General features: G+C 38.9%; 2 protein-coding genes across 3 annotated transcripts in view; both read left to right on the top strand.

Moving 5' to 3' along the window:
* The first annotated feature begins 1,207 nt into the window (after positions 1–1,207).
* Positions 1,208–11,732, top strand: vps18 (VPS18 core subunit of CORVET and HOPS complexes). The gene is made up of 9 exons (XM_042503676.1): positions 1,208–1,620; positions 2,502–2,643; positions 3,201–3,292; positions 4,904–5,154; positions 5,907–6,260; positions 6,679–7,941; positions 8,939–9,148; positions 10,143–10,379; positions 11,134–11,732. Exons 1-9 carry the CDS (start codon positions 1,518–1,520, stop codon positions 11,428–11,430), a joined length of 2,949 nt encoding a protein of 982 aa, XP_042359610.1. The 5' UTR covers positions 1,208–1,517; the 3' UTR covers positions 11,431–11,732.
* Positions 11,733–13,697: 1,965 nt separating this feature from the next.
* The window catches only part of ino80 (INO80 complex ATPase subunit), a 52,249-nt gene continuing 39,104 nt past the window's right edge, over positions 13,698–26,842 (top strand). For both annotated transcript variants that reach the window (XM_042503253.1, XM_042503252.1), the window contains exons 1-20: positions 13,698–13,855; positions 15,553–15,618; positions 16,551–16,742; positions 17,544–17,701; positions 18,002–18,069; positions 18,197–18,343; positions 18,735–18,855; positions 19,034–19,239; positions 19,353–19,406; positions 19,494–19,697; positions 20,194–20,398; positions 21,498–21,565; positions 21,678–21,899; positions 22,146–22,226; positions 22,599–22,694; positions 23,478–23,537; positions 23,658–23,800; positions 24,734–24,818; positions 24,905–25,022; positions 25,208–25,293. In XM_042503253.1, coding sequence (XP_042359187.1) covers positions 16,591–16,742; positions 17,544–17,701; positions 18,002–18,069; positions 18,197–18,343; positions 18,735–18,855; positions 19,034–19,239; positions 19,353–19,406; positions 19,494–19,697; positions 20,194–20,398; positions 21,498–21,565; positions 21,678–21,899; positions 22,146–22,226; positions 22,599–22,694; positions 23,478–23,537; positions 23,658–23,800; positions 24,734–24,818; positions 24,905–25,022; positions 25,208–25,293 — 2,274 coding nt within the window. In that variant the 5' untranslated portion in view covers positions 13,698–13,855; positions 15,553–15,618; positions 16,551–16,590. The remainder of the gene's footprint in view (positions 13,856–15,552; positions 15,619–16,550; positions 16,743–17,543; positions 17,702–18,001; positions 18,070–18,196; positions 18,344–18,734; positions 18,856–19,033; positions 19,240–19,352; positions 19,407–19,493; positions 19,698–20,193; positions 20,399–21,497; positions 21,566–21,677; positions 21,900–22,145; positions 22,227–22,598; positions 22,695–23,477; positions 23,538–23,657; positions 23,801–24,733; positions 24,819–24,904; positions 25,023–25,207; positions 25,294–26,842) is intronic.

Raw genomic sequence — 26,842 nt, 5'->3', positions numbered from 1 at the left:
CACACACACACACACACGCACAGAGGGAGATAGCGAGCAAATCAACAGAAGTGGAAGGAATTTTCGGACTTTACATCCAAGTAAAAGAAGTACAATAGTGTAAAAATACTGTCTTAAAAGTAAAAGTCCTGCATTCAAACTTACATAAGTAAGAGTACAAAATATAAACCTACTGAAAAAAAGTATTCATTATGACTGGCCCATTTCAGACTGTAGCAATCTACCAAAAGTTGAATTTCTATTTGTATTATTATTAATTTATGCAAATAAAGAACAATTCTTGGCGTCAGTGCATTGATCAATCAATCATCAACCCCCCACCCCACCCCTAATATATGCAGCTGGATAGTTTTGAAGGTCAATAAAGTTTTATCTCAATCCATATATCATCATTTATTTGTTGATTATATTTTGTTGATAATCTGAATATGCAAAGTAACAAGTAACTAATGTTTTAAAATAAATGTAGTGGACTAAAAAAGTACAATATTGGCTTCCAAAAGTGTCGTAGGCTAGGAGCGGAAATATAAAGTTGCAAAAAAAAAAAAAAAAAGAAATACTCAAGATAAGTAGAAGTACCTAAGAATGGTAGGCTCTTTGAGTACAGTACTTAAGTAAATCTACTTAAATGCTGGAACGTCATTTTCTTGTTTAATTTTTGTCTAATTTTTAATTTCAGTTTAATTTTCTTGTATACTCTTTATTATGGAATTTTTACTTTTATTTTACCTTATTTTATTTTTTTTGCTAATCAGACACACTCCAAGGATCTGTAATGCCTTGGTTATACAGTCTTGTTGTTTGTAAATCCATATTTTTTTCTAATTCTTATTTTCTAGTTTATATTTTTTAAAATTCTTTATTGATCTTGTTTATATTTTCTGTATGTTTAACTGATTGTAATTGACTTTGGGGTTTTTTTCACTGTAAGAATTGCGAAAATCGCTCTACAAATAAAATGTATTATTATTATTATTATAAATAAAGTTGAAAAATAATAGATAAGGAGAAAAATCTGTAAAAAAAAAATGATATTCGCGGTCCTTACAATTAATGATAAAATATCATTATAGCACACTATGGTAATTTAGAGAAAATTTCCAGTGTATAACAAACCACTCAGTCTAATTTTGGACGCACTGCGCCCCCGAGCGCCGAACCGACGCACCACACTAAATGTGATCACATGACTCCGAGAGTCACCTGATTGTCCGTGTCCACCCTGTGTTTGTGCAGTCGGAGGCTAAGCTAGTTATTCAGATAGCATGAATTGTTGACATATAATATTTTCACGTGTTTGCTGCAGCGTAAGATATCATACTTCACGCTCCGCTTTTTGAATTTAGGACGCATGCGGAGAAAGGAAACACGCTCGTGCGCCCGTAACGGATGGAAGTAGTGTTAGGCTAGCTAGCTGTTAGCCATGTCGTCCTGAGATTTTTCGCCAGTCATTACATATGTGGAAAATTCGTTTACAGGCAGTGAAATAAGGTGAATTACTTTACTTTACTTTAACAATGGCTTCAATACTCGACGAGTACGAGGACTCGCAAAACACCAGGCAGAGTGTGCAGCAGCACAGCCGCCTGTCAACTGCCAACATCGGGATAACACATTCAGGTGGGTCGCCCTGTCTGGAGATGCTAACTAGCTACATCCAAGGATGCTAAACAAATGCTATTTTAGTTTTTATTGTACTGTTTTATCTATTTATTAGTTTTTATCAGTAGTTTTCAAAACAGTACATTTAGTGGTCTATACAAAAAAAATGTGCAAATGAAAATATGAGATAAGTAGGCACAAACCAGAAGACAAAAATGAAATAAAATAGACACAAGTACGAACACACGCAGGGTATTTATTTTTGCATATTTATATTTGCGTTGATTAATGTTTTGGTTAGTTTTTATTACATATTTTTCAGTTTGGTATGGTTTTAAGACATGTATGTGTTGAAAGTGATATATGAGGACATTTTCTGTATAGAATTTGTTTGTGAATGTGACATTTTGCTAAAATAATGCCACCATTAATGATATACTGTTCATTCTTGGTTAAATTTGGATTTTTAATATCAGTAACAACAAATACTCCATGTATGTTATGTTTTTGTTTGTTTCGGTCTTTTTGCCCTGTGTTCCATATTGTAAATTAGTGTGTTTAACTGCATGTTTTAAAAAGTGCTATATAAATAAAGCTTTACTTACTTATCTACTTACTAAATATGGATCTTTGAGTTAAATCTAATTTTAAGATCCAACTGAAAAACAGTCTAGAAGATCCTCACATGTACACAAGGTACAAGGTAGATTTATTAGTCATTTTTTAAACATAGTTTAATGTATCCATTGATAAAAATATGTGTTATAATGTTTCTACTATATTGTAACAATTGCTATTGAGTTAATATTACTTTTAAGGAATGTTAAATTGAATATTGTAGCCATTTTGTTGACTCAGTGCCTCGCTGACATTACACTTTACTTGTTTTTTGACTTAAGGCTTTGTGAATGTGAGACTTGAGGAAGAGAAGCCAATTTTCAACAAGCAGAGGATCGATTTTACACCTCCGGAGAGGATAAACCATCTTGCAGTCTGCAACAATCAGCTGTGCATGAGTCTGGGAAAGGACACCCTGCTGAGGTAAATTATACTATAAGTACCATAAACACTGATAAAGAGATAGGTCGGCAGTTTTCAGTGGGGTTGCATAGGTTACTTATCCACAGATAATGTGTTACGTACAGTAGATGTCAGTCAGACGCACCATTTTGGAGAAGCAGGCTGGAGTTTTTTTCAATGGAGTTTTTTTCAAAGAGCACTATAAAAAATGTAATATTCCATTGGAAATCAATGTGTGATTTTAAGGCTAAGCAGTGAAAAACATTTCAATATAGCAAACACATACACTGTTTTTTTTTGTAGCTATAAAACATTTTATTGCTGATCCAGCCACAGCAGTAAACTGCTTATCTTCCATATCAGACTCAAGCCTGCTTCTCCAAAATGGAGATGTGCCGTCTGACACCGACTGTTTGTCATATACTGTCTCTGGGTAAAAACTAATTAATTAGTTTGAGTTGATGGCTGCTCTTAGTTTTATTTGCACTCATCTGTTGTTTATTAGAGCCGCTTACAGAGCTTTTAAAGCAGCTGATACGAGATGCTGATTCTAATGTTTCATGTTCTGTTCTGCACAGGATTGACTTGGCCAAGCCAGATCAGCCTAATCAGATTGAATTAGGAAGGAAAGATGAAAGTAAAGTGCACAGACTGTTCCTGGACCCCACTGGTGAGAAAAACACACAGTTATAATTTAGATTCTCCTTTGAAAACACGTCCCACAGGCCTTATTTAAACAAGTCATTAACATTGTGTTTGTTTTGATGAGACTCCCTGTGCATCTGCTGTGTATCACAGTGTTTTGATTTGCGTTATGATTTTTAATGTGTATTGATTGTGAACACTGCATTCTTTCTCCAGTGGACTGTATTTATGAGCAGCTGCAGCTTACATGAAACAGTTTTTTTCCTCAATTATTTAGTACATTGTGTAAAGAACAATTACGGGATATTTTGTAGTAACTCATGAGGTCTGATGACACAAAAATGAGTGTGGCTTGGCTTGGATTAATCTATAACTCTTACTGGTGCGAGAAATAATTAATACAGAATAGTATTGCAATATTTTTTGTGTCAATATTATATCAATATACTAGCACCGAGTATTGTTTATTCATAATAAGTTATTAATATTGCAAATTCAAATTAAACTACATCAGAGTTCCCCATGATCATGAAATTCTTGGAAAAGTTATGAAATTAGAAAAACTCTTTTGCAGGCCTGGAAATGGTTTGGAATTAATAGAATGTTTTGGAACAAGTTTTGAATACATTTCTTTGGCTGTTGTTTGAAATATGTTAATAAAAATCCCCAAACTTGTCTCACATTACTCAAAATAAGTTACATTACTAAATATGAATTTTGTGCTGATTTGTGTGTCCATTGTTTGGATTTGTATTCTCTTTTTAATCCCCCAAAAAGAGGTGCAGCCTTGATGTTATGTGAAGAACTCGTTATTTGCAGGTCTGGTCTGTGGCATATGCAGTTAGTTGGCAACAGGAGTGTATAATGTGCCAATAAACATAGCAAGTGCCAGCAGCTTGCTTATCCGCAAATGCCTGGAAAGTGCCTGTTTATAGGCATAGCCTTTAAAACTACTTAAAGTGATTGGATTGGGGTAAAATCGTATGGAAACGTTTTTGGAAATTCATTGATAAAAATGTGTGGTAACCCTCCTTCAAGAATATTAAAAATAATTGTTTTTTCAGGCCACTAGATACATTTTGTGGCAATAAAAATGATTGAAGTGAGATGAAAAGAATGGAAACTTAATCTTATTAGATAAAACAGATGTTGACAAAGCTTCCTTTGGGGACATAATTTAGTTGCAAAAAGGTAATTGCAATGCGGGGTCGGGGTCTGTGTGGGTGTTTTTTGTTGTTTTTTTGTAATTGTTTTTTTGGTTTAGTTTACTGGATATTTTCATATTTATGTATTCTGTTTTTTTTTATTTATGTCTAAAAGCCAGTATATTTTAATGTTGTTAAAATTGATAAAAAATTGAATGACAAAAATAGAAAAAAGGTAATAAATCATAAAATATTGCAATATGTTTTAATCCAATAGTCAGCATATCGCAACATGTTTAAAATCACAATAATATTGTATTGTCACTTAGTTAATATTGCATCGTGCGGCCTCTTGTGATCCCCAGCTCTAATAACTCCAGTGCAAAACACCTCAAACACCCAAAGCCACAACATATTTTTTAAGATAACAGTGGCAGTGTCATGGACTCATTCACAGCAGCTGTGTCCTCCTCCATATTTTTCCACCACAGGTTCCCATCTGCTGATCTGCCTGAGCACCAGTGAGTGTTTGTACCTCAACAGGAACACGCAGAAAGTGCGCAGTCTGTCCCGCTGGAGAGGCCACCTCATCGAGAGCGTGGGCTGGAACAAGCTGCTCGGCAATGAGACCAGCACAGGACCAATCCTGGTCGGCACCAGTCAAGGCATCATCTTCGAGGCTGAGATCTCTGCAACCGAGGGCAGCCTGTTCAACACCAATCCAGATCAATACTTCAGACAGGTCAGAGCATGTGTGGTCATCTGTTATGTCTATTATGTGTTGTTCTTTTCTTTTTGAATAATCTTCAGAATTTAACATTAGGCAGATCGGAATAGAGGAACCAACTGCACTCATAAACATCTACTGCATCTGTTTAAATAAACGAACTAACCTTTTTCAAGGCAAACCAACTGATACATTAATAAAATATGTTCTTTGTTTTCCAGGTGTTTCACCCTAGAAAGTTTAAATTCTTTTAAGCATTTTAAGTAGATCATATAACTTTTTGAGCAAAAAGCAATGTTTTATGTTGAAGTAAACATTTGGGCAAAGTTGTACCTAATAAGTAACTGATGTCAGTATATTTTGGTTATTGTGAAGTTGGTCTTAAATGTTACTTTGAGTGGCAATAAGAAGTCTTAAATCTAGTTCACCTTAAGATGAATTAGAACTCTCATTTTAGCATCATCGCCGAAAAAATTGTGTGTGTCCCCTTTGACCTCACAGCCCTGAGGGCGTCCTGGGTAAGCTGTCTGATAGTCCCAAACACTTTCTCTGGTTTTCCCAGGACAATAGGACACTGTTAGTCTTGATTCCTGCTTTTTAACCTGTGCAGAATTGATGTGACACAACAATAAAACATCAGCCACTGCTGTTGGTCATATTTGTGGAGAAGGCTGATGAAAGTCATCGAGGTCAATATTGGTGGATATCTATGTTTAGCTGATAAATCAATGCACTCTTAACAGTAACATATTCTCCTCCTGAGGCAGGTCCACTCCCTGGAGGAGGATGGGAGGCCTGCACCGGTCTGCTGCCTGGAGGTGGAGCGGGGTCTGGAGAACAAATACTTCATCATCGCCACCACCCGCAAACGCCTGTTCCAGTTTGTGGGGAAGGTGGCCGAGGGGTCCGAGCAGCAAGGCTTCAGCTCCATCTTCAGCCAGAACCAGGACCTGCTGCCCAGTTTCCAGGAGTTCCCAGCCAACATGGGCTACAGCGAGATCACCTTCTACACCTCGAAGCTCCGGACCTCCCCTAAGGCGTTCGCCTGGATGATGGGTAACGGAGTTCTTTATGGTCAGCTGGATTACGTCAGGCCAGATTCCCTGCTGAGTGATGTGCAGGTAAATGTCCTTCAGCACAAGGTTCCCACAGTCATGAAAAACCCTGAAAAGTGGAATTTCATAATCACATTTTCCAATCCAGGAAAAGTCCTTTTTTTTCCCTTAAATTTTTTAAAAGGCATGTTTTCTATAAAAATCACCATCATGACACCATTTTTCATAGCCAGAAACTGTAAATGAAACAAATGTTGATTTCTTTTCAAGTTTTCAATGATTCCTGAATCCACAGGCAAGTGGGGCAAAAAATCTTTTTTTGTGGTCATTGAAAAGTCATGGAAAGTTTTTTAATTTTGTCCATGACAATGTGTAGGAGCCCTGTCAGCAGCTCAAACTAATGCATTAATAATGTTTAATTGTAATCTTTGTTTTTTTATCTTTATATTTCATGTACTCTCTCCGTATTTCTCTCTTCTAAAAGGTTTGGGAGTACACCCCGGACATTGACATTAATCTCAATAAGCCCATCTCCATCGTGCTGACTCAGTTCCACTTCCTGCTGCTGCTCCATGACCGAGTCAAAGCCATCTGCACTCTGAATGGGCAGGTGGTATATGAGGACGTGTTCCCGGATAAATTTGGCAGCCTAAAGAAGATGATCAAAGACCCGGCTGGTGGGTTGGTGTGGATCTACACCGAGAGGGCAGTTTTCCGGTACCACATCCAGCGCGAATCCCGGGACGTTTGGCAGATGTACATGAGCATGACGAAATTTGATCTGGCCAAGGAGTACTGCCGAGACCGGCCCGAGTGCATGGACATGGTGCTGGCCAAAGAGGCCGAGCACTGCTTCCAGAACAAGCGTTACCTGGAGAGCGCCAAGTGCTATGCGCTGACACAGAACTACTTTGAAGAGATAGCGCTCAAGTTCATCGAAGCCAAACAAGAGGAAGCCCTAAAGGAGTTCTTACTGAAGAAACTGAATAATTTGAAACAGAGTGAGAGAACGCAGATCACCCTGCTGGTCACCTGGCTGGCCGAGCTCTACCTGAACCGTCTCGGGCAGCTGGAGAGCGACGGCAACAGCATCATTTTCAAAGAAACCCGCGAAGAGTTTCGGCAATTCCTCGGCAGCTCCAAGCACAAGGAGTGCCTTTTCAACAACCGCAGCACCATCTACGACCTGCTGGCCAGCCACGGCAACGTGGACGACATGGTTTATTTCTCAGTCGTCATGCAGGACTACGAGAGAGTGATTTCCCACTACTGCCAACACGACAACTTCAGCGACGCTCTGGATGTGCTCTCCAAGCACTGTGACGAAAAGCTTTTTTACAAGTTCTCCCCTGTTCTCATGCAACACATTCCCAAAAAAGTGGTGGATGCGTGGATTCAGATGGGCAAGCGGCTGGACCCGAAGAAGCTCATCCCGGCGCTGATGAACTACAGCCAGATGGGCAGCACGCAGCAGATCAGCGAAACCATCCGCTACATGGAGTTCTGTGTGTACGAGCTGACCGTGACAGAGGAGGCCATCCATAACTACCTGCTGTCGCTCTACGCCAAGTACAAGCCCGACTCGCTGCTGTGGTACCTGGAGCAGGCGGGTACGCACGCCGCAGAGATCCACTATGACTTGAAGTACGCGCTCAGGCTGTGCGCCGAAAATGGCTACCTGCGGGCCTGTGTGCTGGTTTACAGGATTATGGAACTGTATGAGGAGGCAGTGGATCTTGCTCTACAAGTATGTATTGCACACAAAACATATCCAAGTCATGCACCCATGGAATTTATGTTTTTATAATTTATAATAATAATAATTATAAAACTTTATTTATAGAGCACTTTTCATACAAGGGATGCAGCACAAAGCGCCTCACAATAAAAATTGCAACACAAAAGCAAAAAGACAACAAGATTCAACAATCACAATACAGTTGGTGAAAAACAAAATATATAAAAGTGACGGCAAAACGGAGAGAGACCAGGTTTTTCAGTTGTCATGGACATTGCATATAAATAAAATAGTCATGGCAGCAAATATGGTATACCATTAAATGAAAAGGCAAGCAAACAAAACAACAAAGAAAAAATTCACCACCACCAACAACAAAAACATAATTAAAACAGAGGTGAAAAACAGATGTTGCAGTAGTAATAGAATACAGAAATCTTAGGCTACAACATTTAATATTCTTATTTCCAATTGCCCGGACCCCACTCCCGCCTTTAAAAAATGAGAAAAGTGACATAAAATAGTAATGACAAGAATTACAATAATTAAAAGCGCGACTGAATAAATAGATTTTCAGCTATAGTCTTATAGCTTTTGGAGGGGTATTTCTAATTTTGGAGCAGTTAACAAAAGCTGTGCTGCTTGTTTTTTGTTTTTTTTTTTGTATAATTGTATGTATTTAAAAATCCAGCAGCGAGAGATCTGACAGCTTATGAAGGATTATAGAACAACAAAGCCTGCAATGTAGGCCAATCCCAAACCATTAAGTGCTTTAACAACAACTAAAATAACGTTAAAATCTATGGGAGTCAATAGAGTGTCGGGGTAATATGCTTTCTCTTCCCTGGTTTGGTTAAAAGTTTAGCAGCAAAATTCTGTATGAGTTTAAATTTTTGAATTGACTATTTTGGAAGGCCAACAAATAATTATTCCGATTATTGTTTTTAAAAATTCCTTGTAACTTAAATCTACTGACACTGACTTACAATGTATTGATCATCCGTAGGTGGATGTCGACTTGGCCAAGTCGTGTGCGGACCTGCCTGAAGATGACGAGGAGCTGAGGAAAAAGCTTTGGCTGAAGATCGCCCGGCATGTGGTGCAGGAGGAGAAAGACGTGAAAAAAGCCATGAACTGCCTGTCCAGCTGCAACCTGCTCAAGATCGAAGACATCCTGCCCTTCTTCCCGGACTTTGTCACCATTGACCATTTTAAGGTCTGTAACAAAGTGTTTCCTTTCTTGTCTTTAGTATTTTTACATTTCCTTTGGTGAACCTGGGTGTCACCTACAACACTTAATTGATAAAAATGCATTAAATTCCATTTTGTTTATTAAACATATTTAATTTTTACACATTAAAATATTTTTTAAAAATAGACAGATGGTTGTGTATTGGCATCGTCCCAAAAGTTTTTAACAACGTTAAAACACAGAGAAATCTTTAATTTTCATCAAGGACACAATCCATTTCATTTGGTCACTGTGGCTTGTCAGTTGCATTATATTCCCTTTGTTTTGTCTGTCACAAGCTGTCATAAATTTGATTTTTCTTCAGTTTTAAGCCTCATTTTGACAATACACTTTTCAGATCTCAGTCGTTTTAACTATATACGTTTAAAATTAGATGAAGGATTTTAGTCATCAGATGTCTGGATCTTAATTTATCATAGAAACAAGGAAAGCAAACTTAAGCGATAGCTCATCTCCAGCCCCTGCAGTGCCAAACATCAACCGAGAAACACTTATTTTTAACATGAAACTGCTTTATTCAGTGTCCCCGGTCAGTTTGTTTTGGAGAGGAGACCTCTGTGGATAATTCGGCTCAAAATAAAAACCTTGTGAAAATCTGGATTTTAAGTTATCATAGAAAAAAGGTGAGCGCACATCAGCAGCTGCTGGATTAGTGGCCTGTCTGCAACAAGCTGAACAGCATCAGAGAAGCTCTGATTTTTAACAAGAAACTGCTTTATTCAGAGTTTTAATTATGTGGTCTGTTTATTTGGAAAAGAAGAGACCTCTGTGAATAATTTGGCTTACGGTATAAACCTCCTGAACAATAAACACTAAAGGAATTTAAACCACAGTGAAATAACTGCATAGGGACATTGCTCCATCCTTTGTTGTAGTTTTGACTGTTAAATATGCTTAATACTTAAAATATATGACCTCAAATTAATGTACTTTATTCTCTGTTCATTCTGGTTCTCAGGAGGCCATCTGCAGCTCGCTGGAGGAGTACAACCAGCACATCGAGGAGCTGAAGCAGGAAATGGAGGAGGCCACGGAGAGCGCCAAACGCATCAGAGAAGACATCCAGGAAATGAGGAACAAATACGGCGTAGTGGATTCTCAAGAAAAGTGCGCCGCTTGTGACTTCCCATTACTCAACAGGCCCTTCTATCTGTTCCTCTGTGGACACATGTTCCACTATGACTGCCTGTTTCAGGTAACTGTCCAAGGCTACTTCCTCATGTAGTTAACCCTTTGAACCCTGATTCATTTTAAAAATATAAGGAGAGGGCAGTGAGCAAGCTACCAAAACATGGCACAAAAATCAGCAAGAAATTAGTTTAAAGTGACCAAAAAAATAATAAAAAAGAAAACTACAAAACAAAGCCAAAAAAAGTGCTGAAAAAATAGAGAACATGATATATAATGTATGTATGAATATATGTGTACATTTTGTGTTACATAACCTAAAACATTTAATTATAATAATTATAAATTTTGTTTTCTTGACATTCTTCCCCGGGCTTTTTTGTGTGGTTTTTTTTTTTTGCAATAATTTTCTAATAATCCCCATTTTTAAAACTATTTTTCAGAAAACTTTCTTGTCACATTTTACTAATTTATTGCAATTTTTGGTACATTTCTTGCCAAGTTTCTTGCTTGTCATATATATATATTGATATTGTGGAGCTTTTTTTGGACATCTGTAATAGTAGTAGAGTGAGTTTCTTGAAAAGCATTCTATACTATAAATGTATTATTATTATTATTGAATTGTTTCTTGCCTTTTCCCCATGTTTTTGAATGAAATCAAACCTATTGCTTAGACTTTAAAAGGGTTAAATAGCGTGTGAAATGCATCTGAGCGCAGCACAAGAAAATTGATGTTGACACAGGTTGCAAAGGGTTAAGTAACTATTACTACTGAATACTAACTCCCACTTGTCCCTTTTTTTCCTTCTACCTTGCAGGAAATAACCCCTCACCTGACGCCCTATAAGCAGAGCCGTCTGGAGGAGCTGCAGAAAAAGCTAGCTGCAACCACACAGTCCTCCAAGTCACGCCACCGCCCGGCACCCAAAGACGAAGGAGACACTGCCAGCCTGGGAAAAGGCAGCGCGGGCACAAGCCGCGAGCAGATCAAATCAGACATCGATGACATCATCGCGTCTGAATGCGTGTACTGTGGCGAACTGATGATCAAGTCCATCGACAAACCTTTCATTGATCCACAGAAATTTGAAGAGGAGAAATCCAGCTGGCTGTAAATGAAACCTCCGTCTTCTTCTCTCAGCGTGAAGTAAAAGTGCACCATCTGACGCGTTTCATGGATACAGACATTCACCTGATTGCCTGTTGGTAGTGCCTACTGCTGAAAACTGAATCAGCTTCAGTTGTTCTCTACAGAATATTTTGCTGGCAGTGTCTGAAGCTGATTTAAAGACCTTTGCACTTTGGATGGGAGCCTCTCGTAAAAGGTGGACGTTGTTGGCAACAATACAAGATGATGTAAAATATTTCCAGGGCTACACAGTGCATACAATGTGCCTGAACCTGTGATTATAATTGCAGAAAAAGAATCAGATATAACTGCACTTAAACATCTGTTAACTACATTCGGTCATGCACTTGTTTTGTCTGTTGCATAGCTTTCAGGGGGCACGATCCTCTTCATATTGAGAACACCAAGAACATGAAAGCCGCAGCAGACTTTTATTTTAGCAAAATTAAAGACATTTAACCATGACTTAATGCAGAAAATGCACAAATTGGTGCAGAAAACCTCATCAGAATTAAGTTAATGATCAAAAGTTTCTGGTGCAGGACCCTCAAAGACCCTTTTTCATACGCGCCCCCCCCCCCCCAAAAAATATTCAAACTAATTATTGGTTTATTAAAAACATAACCGGCACTTACATGACAATATCTGCCTCCTTAGCTCAGTACAACCACTCAGCTTTAGATCTGTGTTCAGATTATCAACTGTTATGTCATATATTCATGGTCCTGTTTTGCAAATCAGTTGTGGCACATTAAAGCTTGTCAGCATGGATGGACTGATTATTCTGATTGTTTAAAGTGTAATAAATATTTATCAACCATCAGCTGTACTGAGAGAAATCAATGCCATTAATGGTAGTTTCTCAAGAGCGCATTGAGAAAAAAAGTCCGAAAGTTATGATCTGGGTGGAAGAAGTATGGACTCGAGTTACAAATTTGATGACTTTACACTCGACTTAACAAAATAGTCTTACGGAAAATGTCTCACAAATTTGGGAAGAGAAAGTTTTAAATGTTTTTCCAATATAAAATGAGTTTACAGCGAGATCAAGTGATGGCATCAAAATATACTTAAAGTACAAGAAGTAAAAGTACCTATTATGTAAATTGTTATTTTACAATTATTGATACACTCATGTGTTGTGAGTGGTAAAGGTCGTGCTAATTTAAATTGTTCTATATAGTGCTGCGAGCGTTAAGCTACAAGAATATATTAAAATCTATTTGTGAATTTAGATTATTGATACAAAATATAAATAAATGAGTGACTAGTAAGTAATGGTAAAAATAATGAAGTGATTTGAAAGTGTATATAAAGTACTGACATGTAGTGGAATAGAAGTAGAGTATCAAAACTTTTAACTCGATTAAATGTACTTAGTTTCATTCCAACACTGAGCGCATTATGACCCGTTAAAATTTAAAACTTACAGTTAAGGATTTGAGACTCAACTTGGGACTTGTTCGTCTTGATTTAGGACTTGACACAGGACTTCTCTGTCTTGACTTGGGACTAGAGTGCAAAGACTTACCTGCAAAACAATGACTAGATTTGACTCAAAGCCACTGTGACACAAGCATTATTTTTTGGATGCCTTCCAGTCCCATTATGAAACTGTGTATCACTAATTACTAACATTAATGTTAGGATATTTATACATAAACATAATAATAATAATAATAATAATAATAATAATAATAATAATAATAATAGTATTTATTTATATAGCACATTTCATACATAAAATGCAATTCAAAGTGAAGATTTAAAACCTAACAATATATGAGGTGCATAAATACATAAACATACTTCCATATACATACATATACCCACATATACATATACACATTTGTGTATATGTGGGTGTATATAAACATTTTATTTTTTCTGGCGTTCACTGTAAAAACTTGACATGAGAGAATAAATTTAAACTGTACTCGAGCCTCCAAACTGCCTCACCATACCTAAAACGGAGTTCCCGTCTGATGACGTCAGACGTAGCTCGGTAATCTTCGCAGTGAGCAGACTCTACTAATCAACATCGGCAATTCATCGATACATTTGTGTTAGTTGTGTATACAGGGCCCAAAGCGACATAAATGGTGGACGCGTATCTCGCGAAATTAACAAAACACACCGCTGGATTTTTTTGTCCATGTCATGTCCTCGGAGACGCCGAAGGACGAGCGTCCCTCTCTCTGCGATTGATTAAAGCGCCTGCTCCTTGCTGTACCCTCGCCATGGCGTCGTGTCTCTGCTCTCTCAGTAACAGAAAGTGGCCGCCTCTCTGCTGTTGCTGCCGACTCAAAGCTCACGGACTCGCTCGGCGCCTCAAACCGCCATTTTGGAGTCAGAGAACCGAGAGTCGGCAGCAGCGAAGAGAGAGACGGAAAGGGGGACACGGGGCCGAGGTGAGAGACTCCGTGGTGGTTGTTATGGCGAAGGAGCAATGGGGGGAAGATGGCCGGGAGGGAGAAAGATTTAAAACATGGGGATCATTCGTTCGCCAGGCAACCGAGTCCCCGCTCGTGTCCGCAGCGAGGGTACGAGAGGCGCGGGCGGCAGGCCTCTCTGTCTTTGCACCGCGACTAGCCTAGTTTAAAAAATGCTATTAAACCAATATCATATGTTAATACATTGTTTAGGCAGGGAGGTGGTGGCCTTAAAGAGACAGGGCCGATTTGAATACTTCATATTAATGGTGTGAGAAGACGTCGGTGTCAAAACGCTTAGTGTTTGATAAGCTAACGTTTAGGATGAAAAGCTACATTAGCAAAGAGGCAACCAAGCCTATGTGTTAAGAGGAAAAAATACTAATTTATGTATTTTGTGTACTTTAGCTAAACCAGTAAGCTGTCAGTGTGTGTATACAAGCACCTTGACCCTTTACCATCATTGATCGGAGGCTGAACTGCCTGTGTTCACACAGCGAGCCAGCTAACGGTCGTTAGCCCGAGGGCTAAAGCTCAGTGCACCATCCAAGGTTAGCTAGCAAATCCCGGCTAACGCTAGCATGGATTTGCTAGCTAGCTAATCATAATATAACGACGCGAAAGAAATGGACTATAAAACATTATTACTAATAAACAAAGCTCATTTTTTTCAACATTTTAAAAAAGAGGACACTACTCTAGCTTTGCTTAAGTTCTGGTCAGTGAACTTGTCTCAGAAAGTAAAGTGAGTATGTAATGAGTAAGTTAGTAATTACAAAGGACAAGTTGACCACACAATCGTTTCTGTCGAAACAGTCTTCTACACTCAGAAATGAAATGCTAATTTAGACTAACGTTATGTTGTAATACTTGGTTTAGGGACTGTTCTTTATTTATCAGAGGAGGGGCTGGTTTGGGTGTGACTTCCCTTATTATTGACTCTCCCTTAAGCTACAAGGATTTGTCATTGAGCCTCTCTTTGGAGAAAATGCATGACCCTCCCTCCACCATAAATTGGATTTTTAATCTAGATTTTTTTAAAGAAAAAGATTATCATTTGTTGTTAGGAAGTAAAAAGTTGAAATCCTGGAATTGAAAAAAGCCTTGTTTTTTCACTCTTGTTGTGCGTGCTGGTTAGTTCGTTAACAAATAGTTAACTATTTGGATTTGTAGAATTTTGTTTAAATATTCTTTTTTTTTACAGAAGTACTCATCCAACATAATTTGTTCAAAGACCATTGGATTTTTGAAAATTCAACAATAATTTTACAGTTTCTGGCTATGGTGTAATTTCAGCAAATTTTAAGGAAAACATGTTTACTTAAAAAAATCAGCAGCAAAATAAATAATAAATACAAAATTTCAATTTGCATGCCCTTCCCCTAAGCCAAAATAAAAAAGTAAGTCCTTCTCCAGCCAGTGCGTAAAAAAATATTTGACATGCCTCCCCTTTTTTGCATCACCACCATCCCCTCTCATAAATAACAAACAGTCCCTAAATCAAATTTATGGTGGAACTGGCGAAATCAAACTATGTATTTATACAGTCTGTTTACTAAACTGAATTGACTGATGTGGAAAATATTCAATATAATGGTATTATGTGTAAAGAGCTCTCAGATACTTTACTTTATTCATGTGGATATCAGTGTGTGACAGGGTTTCTTTTTTTGAAGGGGATTTCCATCATTGTCTGGTCATTAATGTTGGAATCAAGAACAATGGCATCATTCATTGAAAAGGTAGGTTCACTATTTATTCTGTACTTTGTTCAGTTAACTACCTGCATGTACCATACTGCACGCCTGGCCATTGGAGGAGATTTGTCTGATATTTAAGCTAAATGACCGTGTTCTTACCATAAGAAAGTCTGAGATGTCTGAGCTGGTAAAATATACAGTATATATGTGTTTCATTAATAAGAGCATAGATGTAATTTAATAAGGAAGCTGGTTAATTAAAATTCACTGACTTATGCAGAACGGGTGGGATTAAATAAATTTGTACTTTTTCTCACTCCTTTTCGAATATGTAAACCAAGTCATCATGTGTTTGACCATTTCTTTTGCTCGATGTTGTTCATTGTCTGTAAACATGGCTTTTTTTTCTCTCTGTCTGCTTATTTTTATAATAATTTCTCTACTCTGCATCTACAGCAGAGCCCAAATTAACTGTGCTGCACATTCTGGAGCCACCTGCCTATCCATTTCTTTCTATTTGTGCAATAATTGATGCAATGATTACAGCAGTACAAGCAATATTTCTATATTTCTTAATCTTATTTCTACTTATATTTATAATGTGATGAACGCTGTAGTGTAATGCACATATTTCCTATATTTCTAAACCTTTACATACTAGTGATACATATACCACTGGATTTTGTAATGTAGCATAAGGCACATGTTTTTATATTTTTGTAATTCTATATTTTTACACAATTAACATACTCAGTATGTTATAAATATTATACACTTTTTTTTACATATTTGTTTGAAACTTAAGCATAATGCACATTTTTTTTTAAAAAAATTCTATTGTATTTAATACTTATTTTCATACTTCATACTATACTATCATTCTTATGCTTGGCATTAGAGCAACTGTAACAGTTTCCCCGGGGACGACTGAAGAATTTCTGATTCTGATATTTATCTCCTCTCTTTCTTTTCAGTAAAAGTTTCTGCCCTGCTGGGCAGAGGTGTCTGTGCTGCATGGCGTCGGTGCAGAGTGGCCGACTGGAAGGTGGGGCATCGGGGAGCTCTGGCCTGGCCAAACCTCTCTACCTGCAGCGCTTGGAAAGATCCCTGAGGTTGGACAGTTTCCTTCGTCAGACTGCCGCTATCTTCAATGGAGACATAACCAGGTACAGGCGAAGTGGAGTTGGACATAAGTTTAGAGCTTTGTTGGATCTGTTTCATTAGGTGCTGCAGTCTAAAGATAGCTAATAGGGATACATGACAATATCGGCACGTCATCGGTATTGGCTGATATTACTTTAAAATGAAATATCGCAACCGGCAAACATGCTGATTTCACAAATTGCTATATATTTTTTAACTGACTGTGAACATGTACAAAACATGAATCCTAAGTCAAAGTATTTTTCTTATTTTGCAAAATGAATGAATATTGCATAAATTGAAAAGCATTGTATTTTATGTCTCCATTTGCTGGTGTGCCATCATGATAAGAGTATGCATAATATAATGTTAATTCCATTACAGAGGAGACTTGATGAACACTGAACTCAGGTGGGAAAAGAGTGGATGTATAGTTATTGATATGGGTATTGGTACTGGTAATTAATTGTTATATATCAGCATATTGGGTGTCTGCAAAAAAACCTAATATTGTGCATCTCTAATGGCTTGGATGTAGAGATCATTAAATAAATGCAGTTTACTGCAGCTAAATTGATTTGCGTGCATTGCAACAGTTTTCCATCTGATCTGTAGACCAGATGTGCTCGAAGTAAAGATTTTATTTCACTTGCATGCTCAATGGATGTTTTACACAGATCTTTAGTACCTCAAGTTCCACCACAGTATGTCCCCCCCTGTCATGGACACAGTATTTATAAAACCAGATCCATGTCCAAAGTGAAGATCAGGTATAAACAGGGTGCAAAGGGTGGGTTTACAGCTCCGTGTTTCTCATGTTCTAGTGACGACAGTGATGAGAGCGATGGTGCGTTGGGGACCGGGCTATCCCTGGAACCCTCCGCTCAGCATGCAGCTTTGACCGTGAAGAGGGAGTCATGTGAGCAAGGGCACGGGTTGTCAGAGGGAAAACCCCTCAACGGAGTCCTGCTGCAGGGGAAAGGTAAGATGCATATAAGAAACACTAATATTTATTTTACTCGCATGTTACTACACATGTACACCTTCAGTGGTGTCATTTATGGAAGATATAGTTTATGCCAGGGTTCCCATGGTTATGGTTACGTTGAAATTATGTTAGAAAAGACTTTGAGTCTTAAATGTTTAGAAAAACGCCGAACACGTGAGGATAGACAAAAAAAATTGTGTCCTTAAAAAGTCATGAAAATGTTTGAAATTTTGTCCATGAAAATGTGTGAGAGCCCTGTCATGATGTTGTTTTGTCCTCCTGTATACTCCACAGACCAAAAGGCGGATAAAACGAGCCTCTACAATTTCTCCAAGCTTAAGAAGAACAGGAAGTGGCTGAAGGTATTTTAAAGACATGTTCTTTATTTTGCTACAGGCGTACTTTGGCACTATGTATCTATATTTACACACACACACACACACACACACAGAGCTTTTTTTAACCATATTCCTCCTCCGTCTTCTGCAGAGTATCCTGTTGAGTGATGACACCACGGACTCGGACACAGACTCAGATGACTCTGACTTCAGTTTGTCTCGGGAGGAGCTGCACGACATGCTGAGGCTACATCGCTACACCAGGCAGCATCAGAGCAAGTTCCACTCTGACCGCGAGGTACAAACACACACACACACACACACACACACAAACATAAACGTACTTATAATCATGGTGCTCGGTAATATTAACGTGAAATACTGAATAATAATAAATAAGGCGAAATACTGAACCCCAGATTGCTCCGTATGGTTGTTCCATCGGTGTGTGACTGCGTTTAAGCTGCGTGGCACCACGTATGGTATCGTCATCCACCAATGTGTGTGTGAAAGTGACATGTAGTGTTCAAGCGCTTTGAGTGATTGGAGGATGAGAAAGGTGCTATATAAGTTTAGCAAGTTTATTTACCATTTACCATTAAGAGTACCTCTGACGTATGTTTTTGACGTAAGACGTAAGTTTCATTTGTGTTTTTTTTTTTCCCCATCTGTGTTTTTTTGTCTTGCAGCTTCACCAATATCAGTATTACAGCACTGGACTCCTCTCAACTCATGACCCCTTCTATGAACAACAGCGCCACCTGCTGGGCCCCAAGAAGAAGAAAATCAAAGATGAGAAGAAATTCAAAGGTAGAGGCAAAAAAAGTCTCTGGAATGTTTTGGATTCATGATTACGGCAATGCCCAAAGGGTGTCGTAGCGATGTTATACTGTAGCAGGGTGATAATGTGTGCTTTCAGACCTTTTGCTTGTGCTGTGAGAGTTCTTACTATTACTAAACTAATCATTCACGTGTTTTTTTTTCTCAGCTAAACTGAAAAAAGTGAAGAAAAAGAAGAAGCGAGGAGAGGGAGAGTTTCTGGACGATGGGCGCCCTTATATCACCAAGATCTTTGCAAAGTTTTCCCATGATGCTCCGCTGCCCATGGTGAAGAAGAAACATCTCACCATCGAGCAGCTGAACGCACGGCGGCGTAAGGTGTGGCTCACCATCGCTAAAAAGGAGATTCCCAAGGTTTGTATGCGTGACACGGATAAAAGGTTGAATACTCAGAGTTTTCCATTATTGGTGAGATGTTCAGTATTATTTTTAAAGGTCATAATTATCCTGTTGTACCTTTTTTTCAGTCTTTCAAGCAGAAGACCTCTGCGAAGAACTTAGTGTTGACCAACGCCAAAAAGGTAAGTAAAGTGTACACATTATTGTGCTGTTAAAATCAACTCAAAGGGTTAATTCTTAGATTAAGACTTCTGTTTTGTTTGTCCCAGTTGGCTCATCAGTGCATGAGAGAGGTTCGGCGTGCAGCTATCCAGGCTCAGAAGAACTGTAAGGAGACATTACCGCGGGCTCGCCGCCTCACCAAGGAGATGATGCTCTACTGGAAGAAGTATGACAAAGTGGAGAAGGAGCACAGAAAGAGGGCGGAGAAGGAGGCGCTGGAGCAGCGTAAACTGGATGAAGAGATGAGAGAAGTAGGTGGAACAGACATTGAAATATTTGCAACAATATAAGTTTTGATAAAGTTTTAAATTGTAAAGATTTACAGGCTTCTGGTGGTCATTCCTGGAAAAGTTATGAAATTAGAAATATTGTTTTCTGGGACTGAAAATGGTTTTGAATAAACTAAATGTTTTGGACAGAAAATTGAATGTACATTAAATAAATATTCCTAAAAATATGTTCATAAAAATTAAAAACATATTTAACGTTATACAAAATCTGTTCCTTTTATTATAAAATTTAAAATGTAGTGCTGCTCTTCATGAGTCAAAACAAAGGTAGCTTCACATGATTGGTGTATGCAGCGAGTTGGTGGCAGGAATGTCTAATTTACATAAAGTCATGAAAATGTGGTAAATATTATGGAAACATTTTGAAATTTCACTGGTAAAATGTTTGGGAGAATACATTACACTGAACATCTTGAGTGGTGATATAAAAGCATGTTTTTCTCTCTGTCTCTCGCAGGCCAAGCGTCAGCAGCGTAAACTGAATTTCCTCATCACCCAGACTGAGCTTTATGCTCATTTCATGGGCGGTAAAGCGAACACGGGGGGTCCAGAGGAAGATCCGACCCAGGAGGAAATTCTGAGAAAGCTGGAAGACACTGCGGCGCACAGACAGATTGACATCGGAGGAGGCGTAATGGTCAACATGGGACAGGAGGACTATGGTATGAACGGCTCAGTCAGGTTCATTCTGGTACTGGAGCAGACTCCGTTAGGAACTCAATACTAAAGGTTGACATAAGTCTCTTTGAAGAACCGTTGACCCCGAAATCTAACAGTATCAAATTAAATGCCAAATGGGCCAGTTGTCATTACGTTTATTGCCTCTGGCTTATTTTCTCTCTGTAGATTACATTTCATGTTTTTAGCTCCCTATGATTTTAATGTGCTGTTAAGCTGTAGTTATATTTGCGCAGCTCATTTAGGAGGCATCGTCTGACGACCAACAGATCACTTATCGCTACCAGTTACAACCTACTGTGTACTAATGTCTAACGGTGGTATAGAACTCGGTACTTTTAGGGTTACCGACCATATTACATTGGCACTACTGAGTTCAAACCTTAGCAAATTGGATTGATTTCTTTCAGAAATATGGAAGAAAGCAATGAGCATATGAGCCAAGAAATGTCCCAAAAATTATCAAGAAATCAATAAAAGAAATAATTACCTGAACAACTGCCACAAAAAATTAAAGTCAAAAATTAAAAATAAACAAGGAAATAGTCTGGAAAAAGTGCTTAAAATAACTATGCTTCAGGTACATAATTTTACATGTAGAATTTTAATAATTATAAATATAGTTTTATGGATTTCTTTCCTCTTTTTTTTAAATTTAATTTTCTAATTTTGCTGCAATTTACGAGGTATTCCTTGCCAAGTTGCTCATTACTTTGAAAGTAGTCAAACCCATTTGCTCAGGGTCCAAAGGTTTAAATATTTGTGAAGGGCATCTGAACACAGCCAAGTGATGTCGATCAAGGTTTCAAAGGCTTAAATCAATCAGTGCAGGATTTGAGTACTTCAGAGTGCATCTGTTTGAGAACGCCGGGTTTAGGCAGGAGGCGGAAGAACTACAAAGTGCCCTGAAGCTGGCAGCCGAGCTAAGTTGGCTTCCCAGCAAGCCCAAACTATTGCTGCAGTGCCAGTTTTCTTAAAAAAAATGTCTCAGACTTTGGCAACATGTTTATGATTATTGGAAAGAATGTAAGATGAAATTGCATTCCTTTGTTTTATGCACAAGTTGATTATATGTGATTTCAGATAGTGAATACTACAAGTCCCAGGCCTTGAGGAACGCCAAAGAAGCTTACCAGATTCATCAAGAGAGAGTGAGATGATGCATGCACACCCTCAGAGTTGCCCCCTCCCCCAACACACACACACACACACACACACACACACACACACACACATACCCAAACTCCAAATCTCTCCCTGTAGACGCGAATGTTTGATGAGGAGGCTAAGGACAGTCGCAGTGCGTCACTACACGCAGCTGTAGGCTCATCTTCAGGCGCCGGCTCTGGATTTGGAGAGAGCTACAGCCTCTCTAACCCGTCCATCCATGCAGGAGAAGACATTCCTCAGCCCACCATCTTCAACGGAAAACTCAAGGGTTACCAGCTCAAGGGCATGAACTGGCTGGCCAACCTCTACGAACAGGTACCCACATCTGTCTCTGACACCAGAGGTCTGCCTGGATTTGCAGGGAGAGTTTTTCTTTTTTTTTCTTTTTTTTTTTTTTTTACCAATTTCTTGCTAATTTTGGGATAATTTCTTTTTAAGTTGCTCATTGCCTTTTTTTTCCCTCATGTTTTTTTTAAGAAATCTACCTGATTTGCCCAGGTTTCAAAGGGTTAAACACACTGAATGATTCATTTTCTCCCATGTTTTCTTCTCTCTCTGCAGGGAATCAATGGAATCCTGGCAGATGAGATGGGACTGGGGAAGACAGTGCAGAGTATCGCCCTGTTGGCACACTTAGCAGAGGTGAGTGAGAGCATCGGACCAAAGCATTATGTTCATCACACTCTTCCAAAAAGCTTTGTGGAATATTCAATTGTCTCTACTGTTGTTGCAAACTTGAAAAAACACATAACATCCAGCTACTTTGTGCACCTGCATCCTTTAAAGAGTCTCCTGTTTCTGGTTTTGACTCAGATGACTAGTTTCATTGTTGTGAAAACACCAAAAGCTGAAAAAGTGGAATTTAGGGGAAATGTGCACTTTTCAGTGTTGAGCTATCGCTGACAGGAAGATGTAATGCAGCATTCCTCCAGGGCTTCCTGTCATCGGCTGCTCGCACATACAATGACCACCTGTTGTGGCGGCTGACGAAGTCTTTCCTCATTTTCTGCACAGAGAGACAACATCTGGGGTCCGTTCCTCATCATCTCTCCTGCATCCACGCTCAACAACTGGCATCAGGAGTTCACCCGCTTTGTGCCCAAATTCAAGGTGAGAATCCAGCAGAGAAAGAGCGCCAGCGGAAACACCTGCAAAAAACGCCTCTGCAGTTGTTTTCACTACTCAAATGAACCCAGTGTTGTGCTGGTGTTGTTGTGAAGAATCCTGTAATGATAAAAAACTCAAAGCTTCAAGCATTTCCAGAACTATCCATTAGGGGGCAGTATTGCTCCAGGTCAAAGCTGTTAGCACTGTGATTGTTGAGTGATTGCACTCTTAAAATCTTTTTGCATGTCTTAGTTGGCCTCTGACAGGCTGTGTGCATTCTTGAATGTTAAAAAAAATAATTATCAAACACATCAATGTGTCAGCTACGCTTGCGTGCACACCCACACACTATGTTATGCATAACTTTCTGCTGTGCTCAACACTCAACTATGCCCGTTTTCACCGCAAGTTTGAAAATAAATCAAATCCAGTCTGTTTTGCTAATGAGGTGTGAAAAGACCCCATTACATATTTTGGAGATAAGCTTCCTGAACACTCAGAGCAAGACTGACTGAAAACAATGGAATACCAGCGTGCGTTGAGTGATGTAATGATGTGTAAATTTTTTCACATCACATTTTTGCATCAACAACTCAACAGCTGAAGCTGTGATTCAGACACGATGCTATGCCCAAAATGCTTCCCTTGTGAACATCACCAGAGCCCTGTTTTGCTACGTGTGGAAGTATGCGTTCAGGAGAAGGTCAGTTTGAGTGCAGGTTAGGTTTCTTGACAGAGCTAATTCAATATTTCCTCACGTTTTAACTTCACTGGTTTGTTCGTCAGGTGTTGCCGTACTGGGGGAATCCACACGATCGCAAGGTGATTCGGAAATTTTGGAGCCAGGTAAGGAAGTGACAGCTGTGAAGCTTGAATGCGATAAAATGCCTTATTGCATTGTTAATGCTGTTAATTTTTTCTTCTTCCGTAACCCTGTCTCTACTCTGTGTGTGTCTGTTTCAATAGAAAACCCTTTACACACAAAATGCACCGTTCCACGTGGTGATCACGAGCTACCAGCTGGTGGTCCAGGACGTCAAGTACTTCCAGAGGGTCAAGTGGCAGTACATGGTTCTGGATGAGGCCCAGGCATTGAAAAGCAGCACCAGGTAACATTCACACGGTTGTCGTGGCATCAATATTTAGTACTGTATTTCAGAGACATCACAGGGTTCTTGTGGGTTAAAGGAATACTTCACCCCTCCACATGATCATTTGTATATAAATTTCTCACATCATGTTAAGATGAATTTGTGAAGAAAATGCCTTCACAGTGAAAAAAGAATCCAAAAACTGAGAATATTCTCAATGAATTGAAGTCATAGGGATCCACGTTTAACAACAGCAAAACTACATCAAAACATCTGTTTACAAACTCTCACACAACTCCTGCATTATGATCCAAATTTTATTTATACAGTTAATGCTCAGTAATCCCCAAACAGACAGTCCTCCTGTAGGAGGATCATACAGGTGTTTTTGCATGTTAATATTCCATTTTTCTTTATATTGAAGTTTGCACTTTTCCTCTCTCACATTCAGTCACTAGTTTCAGCAGGTAGACACACCATCTAGAAGACTTTTCTATATTGACTTAGTTTGTACTGATTTAGTAATTAGGCAAAAAAGAGAAATACATTAAAAAATAGTGAGTTTTAAATATCTGCAAGTTGATTCTTATACCGTGCAAACCTGCATTGCTTTATACAGGTCTGATATGCAATTTTGAATAAATTAGCCAGAACATGCAGAGCAGTGATATAATAATTAAAGACATTTTGAAAGCCAACAACGGGTCCATAAAGCTGTAAAAATAAAGCTGTTCATCTGTACAGCTACATCAGTATACAACATTTCACAGCTGCTATTACACTGGCCTACAAAAATAGTTGTACAAAGTTTGAAAAAAAAGTGAACCTTGAAATGTTAAACGTGCTCGTGTATAAATGTGTCCCACAGTTTGAATAATGGGTGTGATTACAGCGCTGTTTAGTCTTAACTGATGATAAAGTCATGTTTTTGGTTCTCTCTGTGTTTTTTAGTGTTCGGTGGAAAATCCTTCTGCAGTTTCAGTGTCGAAACAGACTGCTGCTCACCGGGACGCCCATCCAGAACACGATGGCTGAGGTGAGCAGTGTGTGTGTTGGGCAGTGTGTGTGTGCATGTGAGCGAGACAGAGCTGTTGACGACTGTGTGTTATTACTGTCTCTCAGCTGTGGGCCCTGCTGCACTTCATCATGCCTACACTGTTTGATTCCCATGAAGAGTTCAACGAGTGGTTCTCGAAGGACATCGAGAGCCACGCTGAGAACAAATCTGCCATCGATGAGAGTGAGTCTGAGAATGTTCCTCATAGCTCGAGTTTTTTGTCCCTATTTTCCAGCTGACGACACATGACATTTTTTAGCTCATTTGTACGGATATTCTGTCGTTTGTGTGCCAGCACTGAACTTTAATCTCTGCTCGCTGTTGCATGTGATATGTTCTGTAGCTAAACACGGCTGTTTGTGTTTCAGACCAACTTTCCAGGCTGCATATGATTCTGAAGCCTTTCATGCTGCGCAGGATCAAGAAGGATGTGGAAAACGAGCTCTCAGACAAGGTAGGGGAGCAGACTTTCTTCTCTGTGTTGCAGAACCAAATTTCTTGTCTAAAACTGAAAATTTTAATTGGATAAAAATTTGACAACGCTCTGTTTTCAAACAGTATTTTACTGTATTTTTAGGGAACATTTTTCCATATGGTGTCCTCTAGAAGGGGATTCAGGTTTTCCATAAGGTTCTGGCACAAGATTGGAAAAAAATCTATTATATTTTGCCAATATCATGGAGCTGTATGTGTTTCCTCTCCTGTTAAAGCCTGCGCCCTTCCTCCACCCGTCGCCTCGTACTCCTCATCGACACCAAGTGTTGTAACGAGCTTGTGAGCGATGCTTGTGCTGGCAGATCCTCCTGACAGATGTTGGACTGGAGGTCTTTCGCTGTCACACAAGGCGCACACATACTCACTCATCCGCTGTGGGAGTCTCGATACACAGAGTCAGAGTTCATCGCTCCCCCACGTCTGTCTTTTTCCCCACGCACCCACATGCAGTCCTGCCAGCCCACTTCCTTTCCTTCTCCACTTGTTGGTTTCTCTTGTTTTGTACTGAAGCCAGTAGTAACTGGTGGAGTTCACTCGTGGTTCATGGTTGGGTTTTTTATAGTTTGTTGTTGTTCAGTTTCACTGCTTTCATCAAAGCGTGACACCAGATAAAAGCAGAGATTTTGATGTGTGTTTGGAGAATGTGGGTCAGGCAGGACATGAAGTCTGCACCCATGAATCCACTTTTTTGTTGAGCCAATATGAAAATCCTGTGTGTGTTCTTTGGAGGCCAGACACAACAGTAATACTGAATCATTTTTCTTTATTGTAGCCGCATGTTGTACTTCCAACCAACTTTAACTCTGTAAATCAATACTTTAATCACAATACAATTTGATTTTTGGACGATACAATATTTCTGATATCATAACGTCTGCCCTGACATGATTTTGATATATTTCAATTCAGGGTTGTGAGATTGATATAAAACAATATTAAATGCTCATTTAACACAAAGGAAGCCACCACCCCTTTCTGTTTTGCTTTTGGTTATTCAAAAAAGCAGCACAAATGTAACTAGTAATTACAAGCAGTTAAGTGCAGTCAAGTTTGCTTTAAATTGACTTCACTAACACACATAAAACACAACAACATCTAACAAATTTTGCACTTTGCACATTTCATAAATCAGTCAGGCAGCATAAAGCCACTGTGGATGGGGCATTGAGGAGCAGTGACGCAAAGTGATTGAATATGATTTTTGTAGGGAAAACAGGAGTTTGCTTATGCTGTCATACTGAGCTTTACTTCACTCAAATTCAACTTAAAACCTTTATTTTAGGTTGCTTCCCAAAATATTTTCAGTTATCAGGGGGAAGGACATGACAGAAAAAGCGTTAGTGTTTTCAGTGTTTGGGTCACTGTGTATATTTAGGTTTCTGCAGGAAAGTAGTTGATTTTTCAGTCCTATTCCCAGGTTGTTACAAACAAATGCTCAACTTTTCTGACTGCTAGGTTGTGTGTACTCGATGACCTGGGAATGAGACTCGACAATCAACCACCTTTCT

This window comes from Plectropomus leopardus, chromosome 16 (assembly GCF_008729295.1).
Source record: "Plectropomus leopardus isolate mb chromosome 16, YSFRI_Pleo_2.0, whole genome shotgun sequence".
Taxonomy (NCBI): Eukaryota; Metazoa; Chordata; class Actinopteri; order Perciformes; family Serranidae; genus Plectropomus; species Plectropomus leopardus.
Note: the sequence above shows the minus strand (reverse complement) of the source record. Positions and strands in the feature narration are given on the sequence as shown.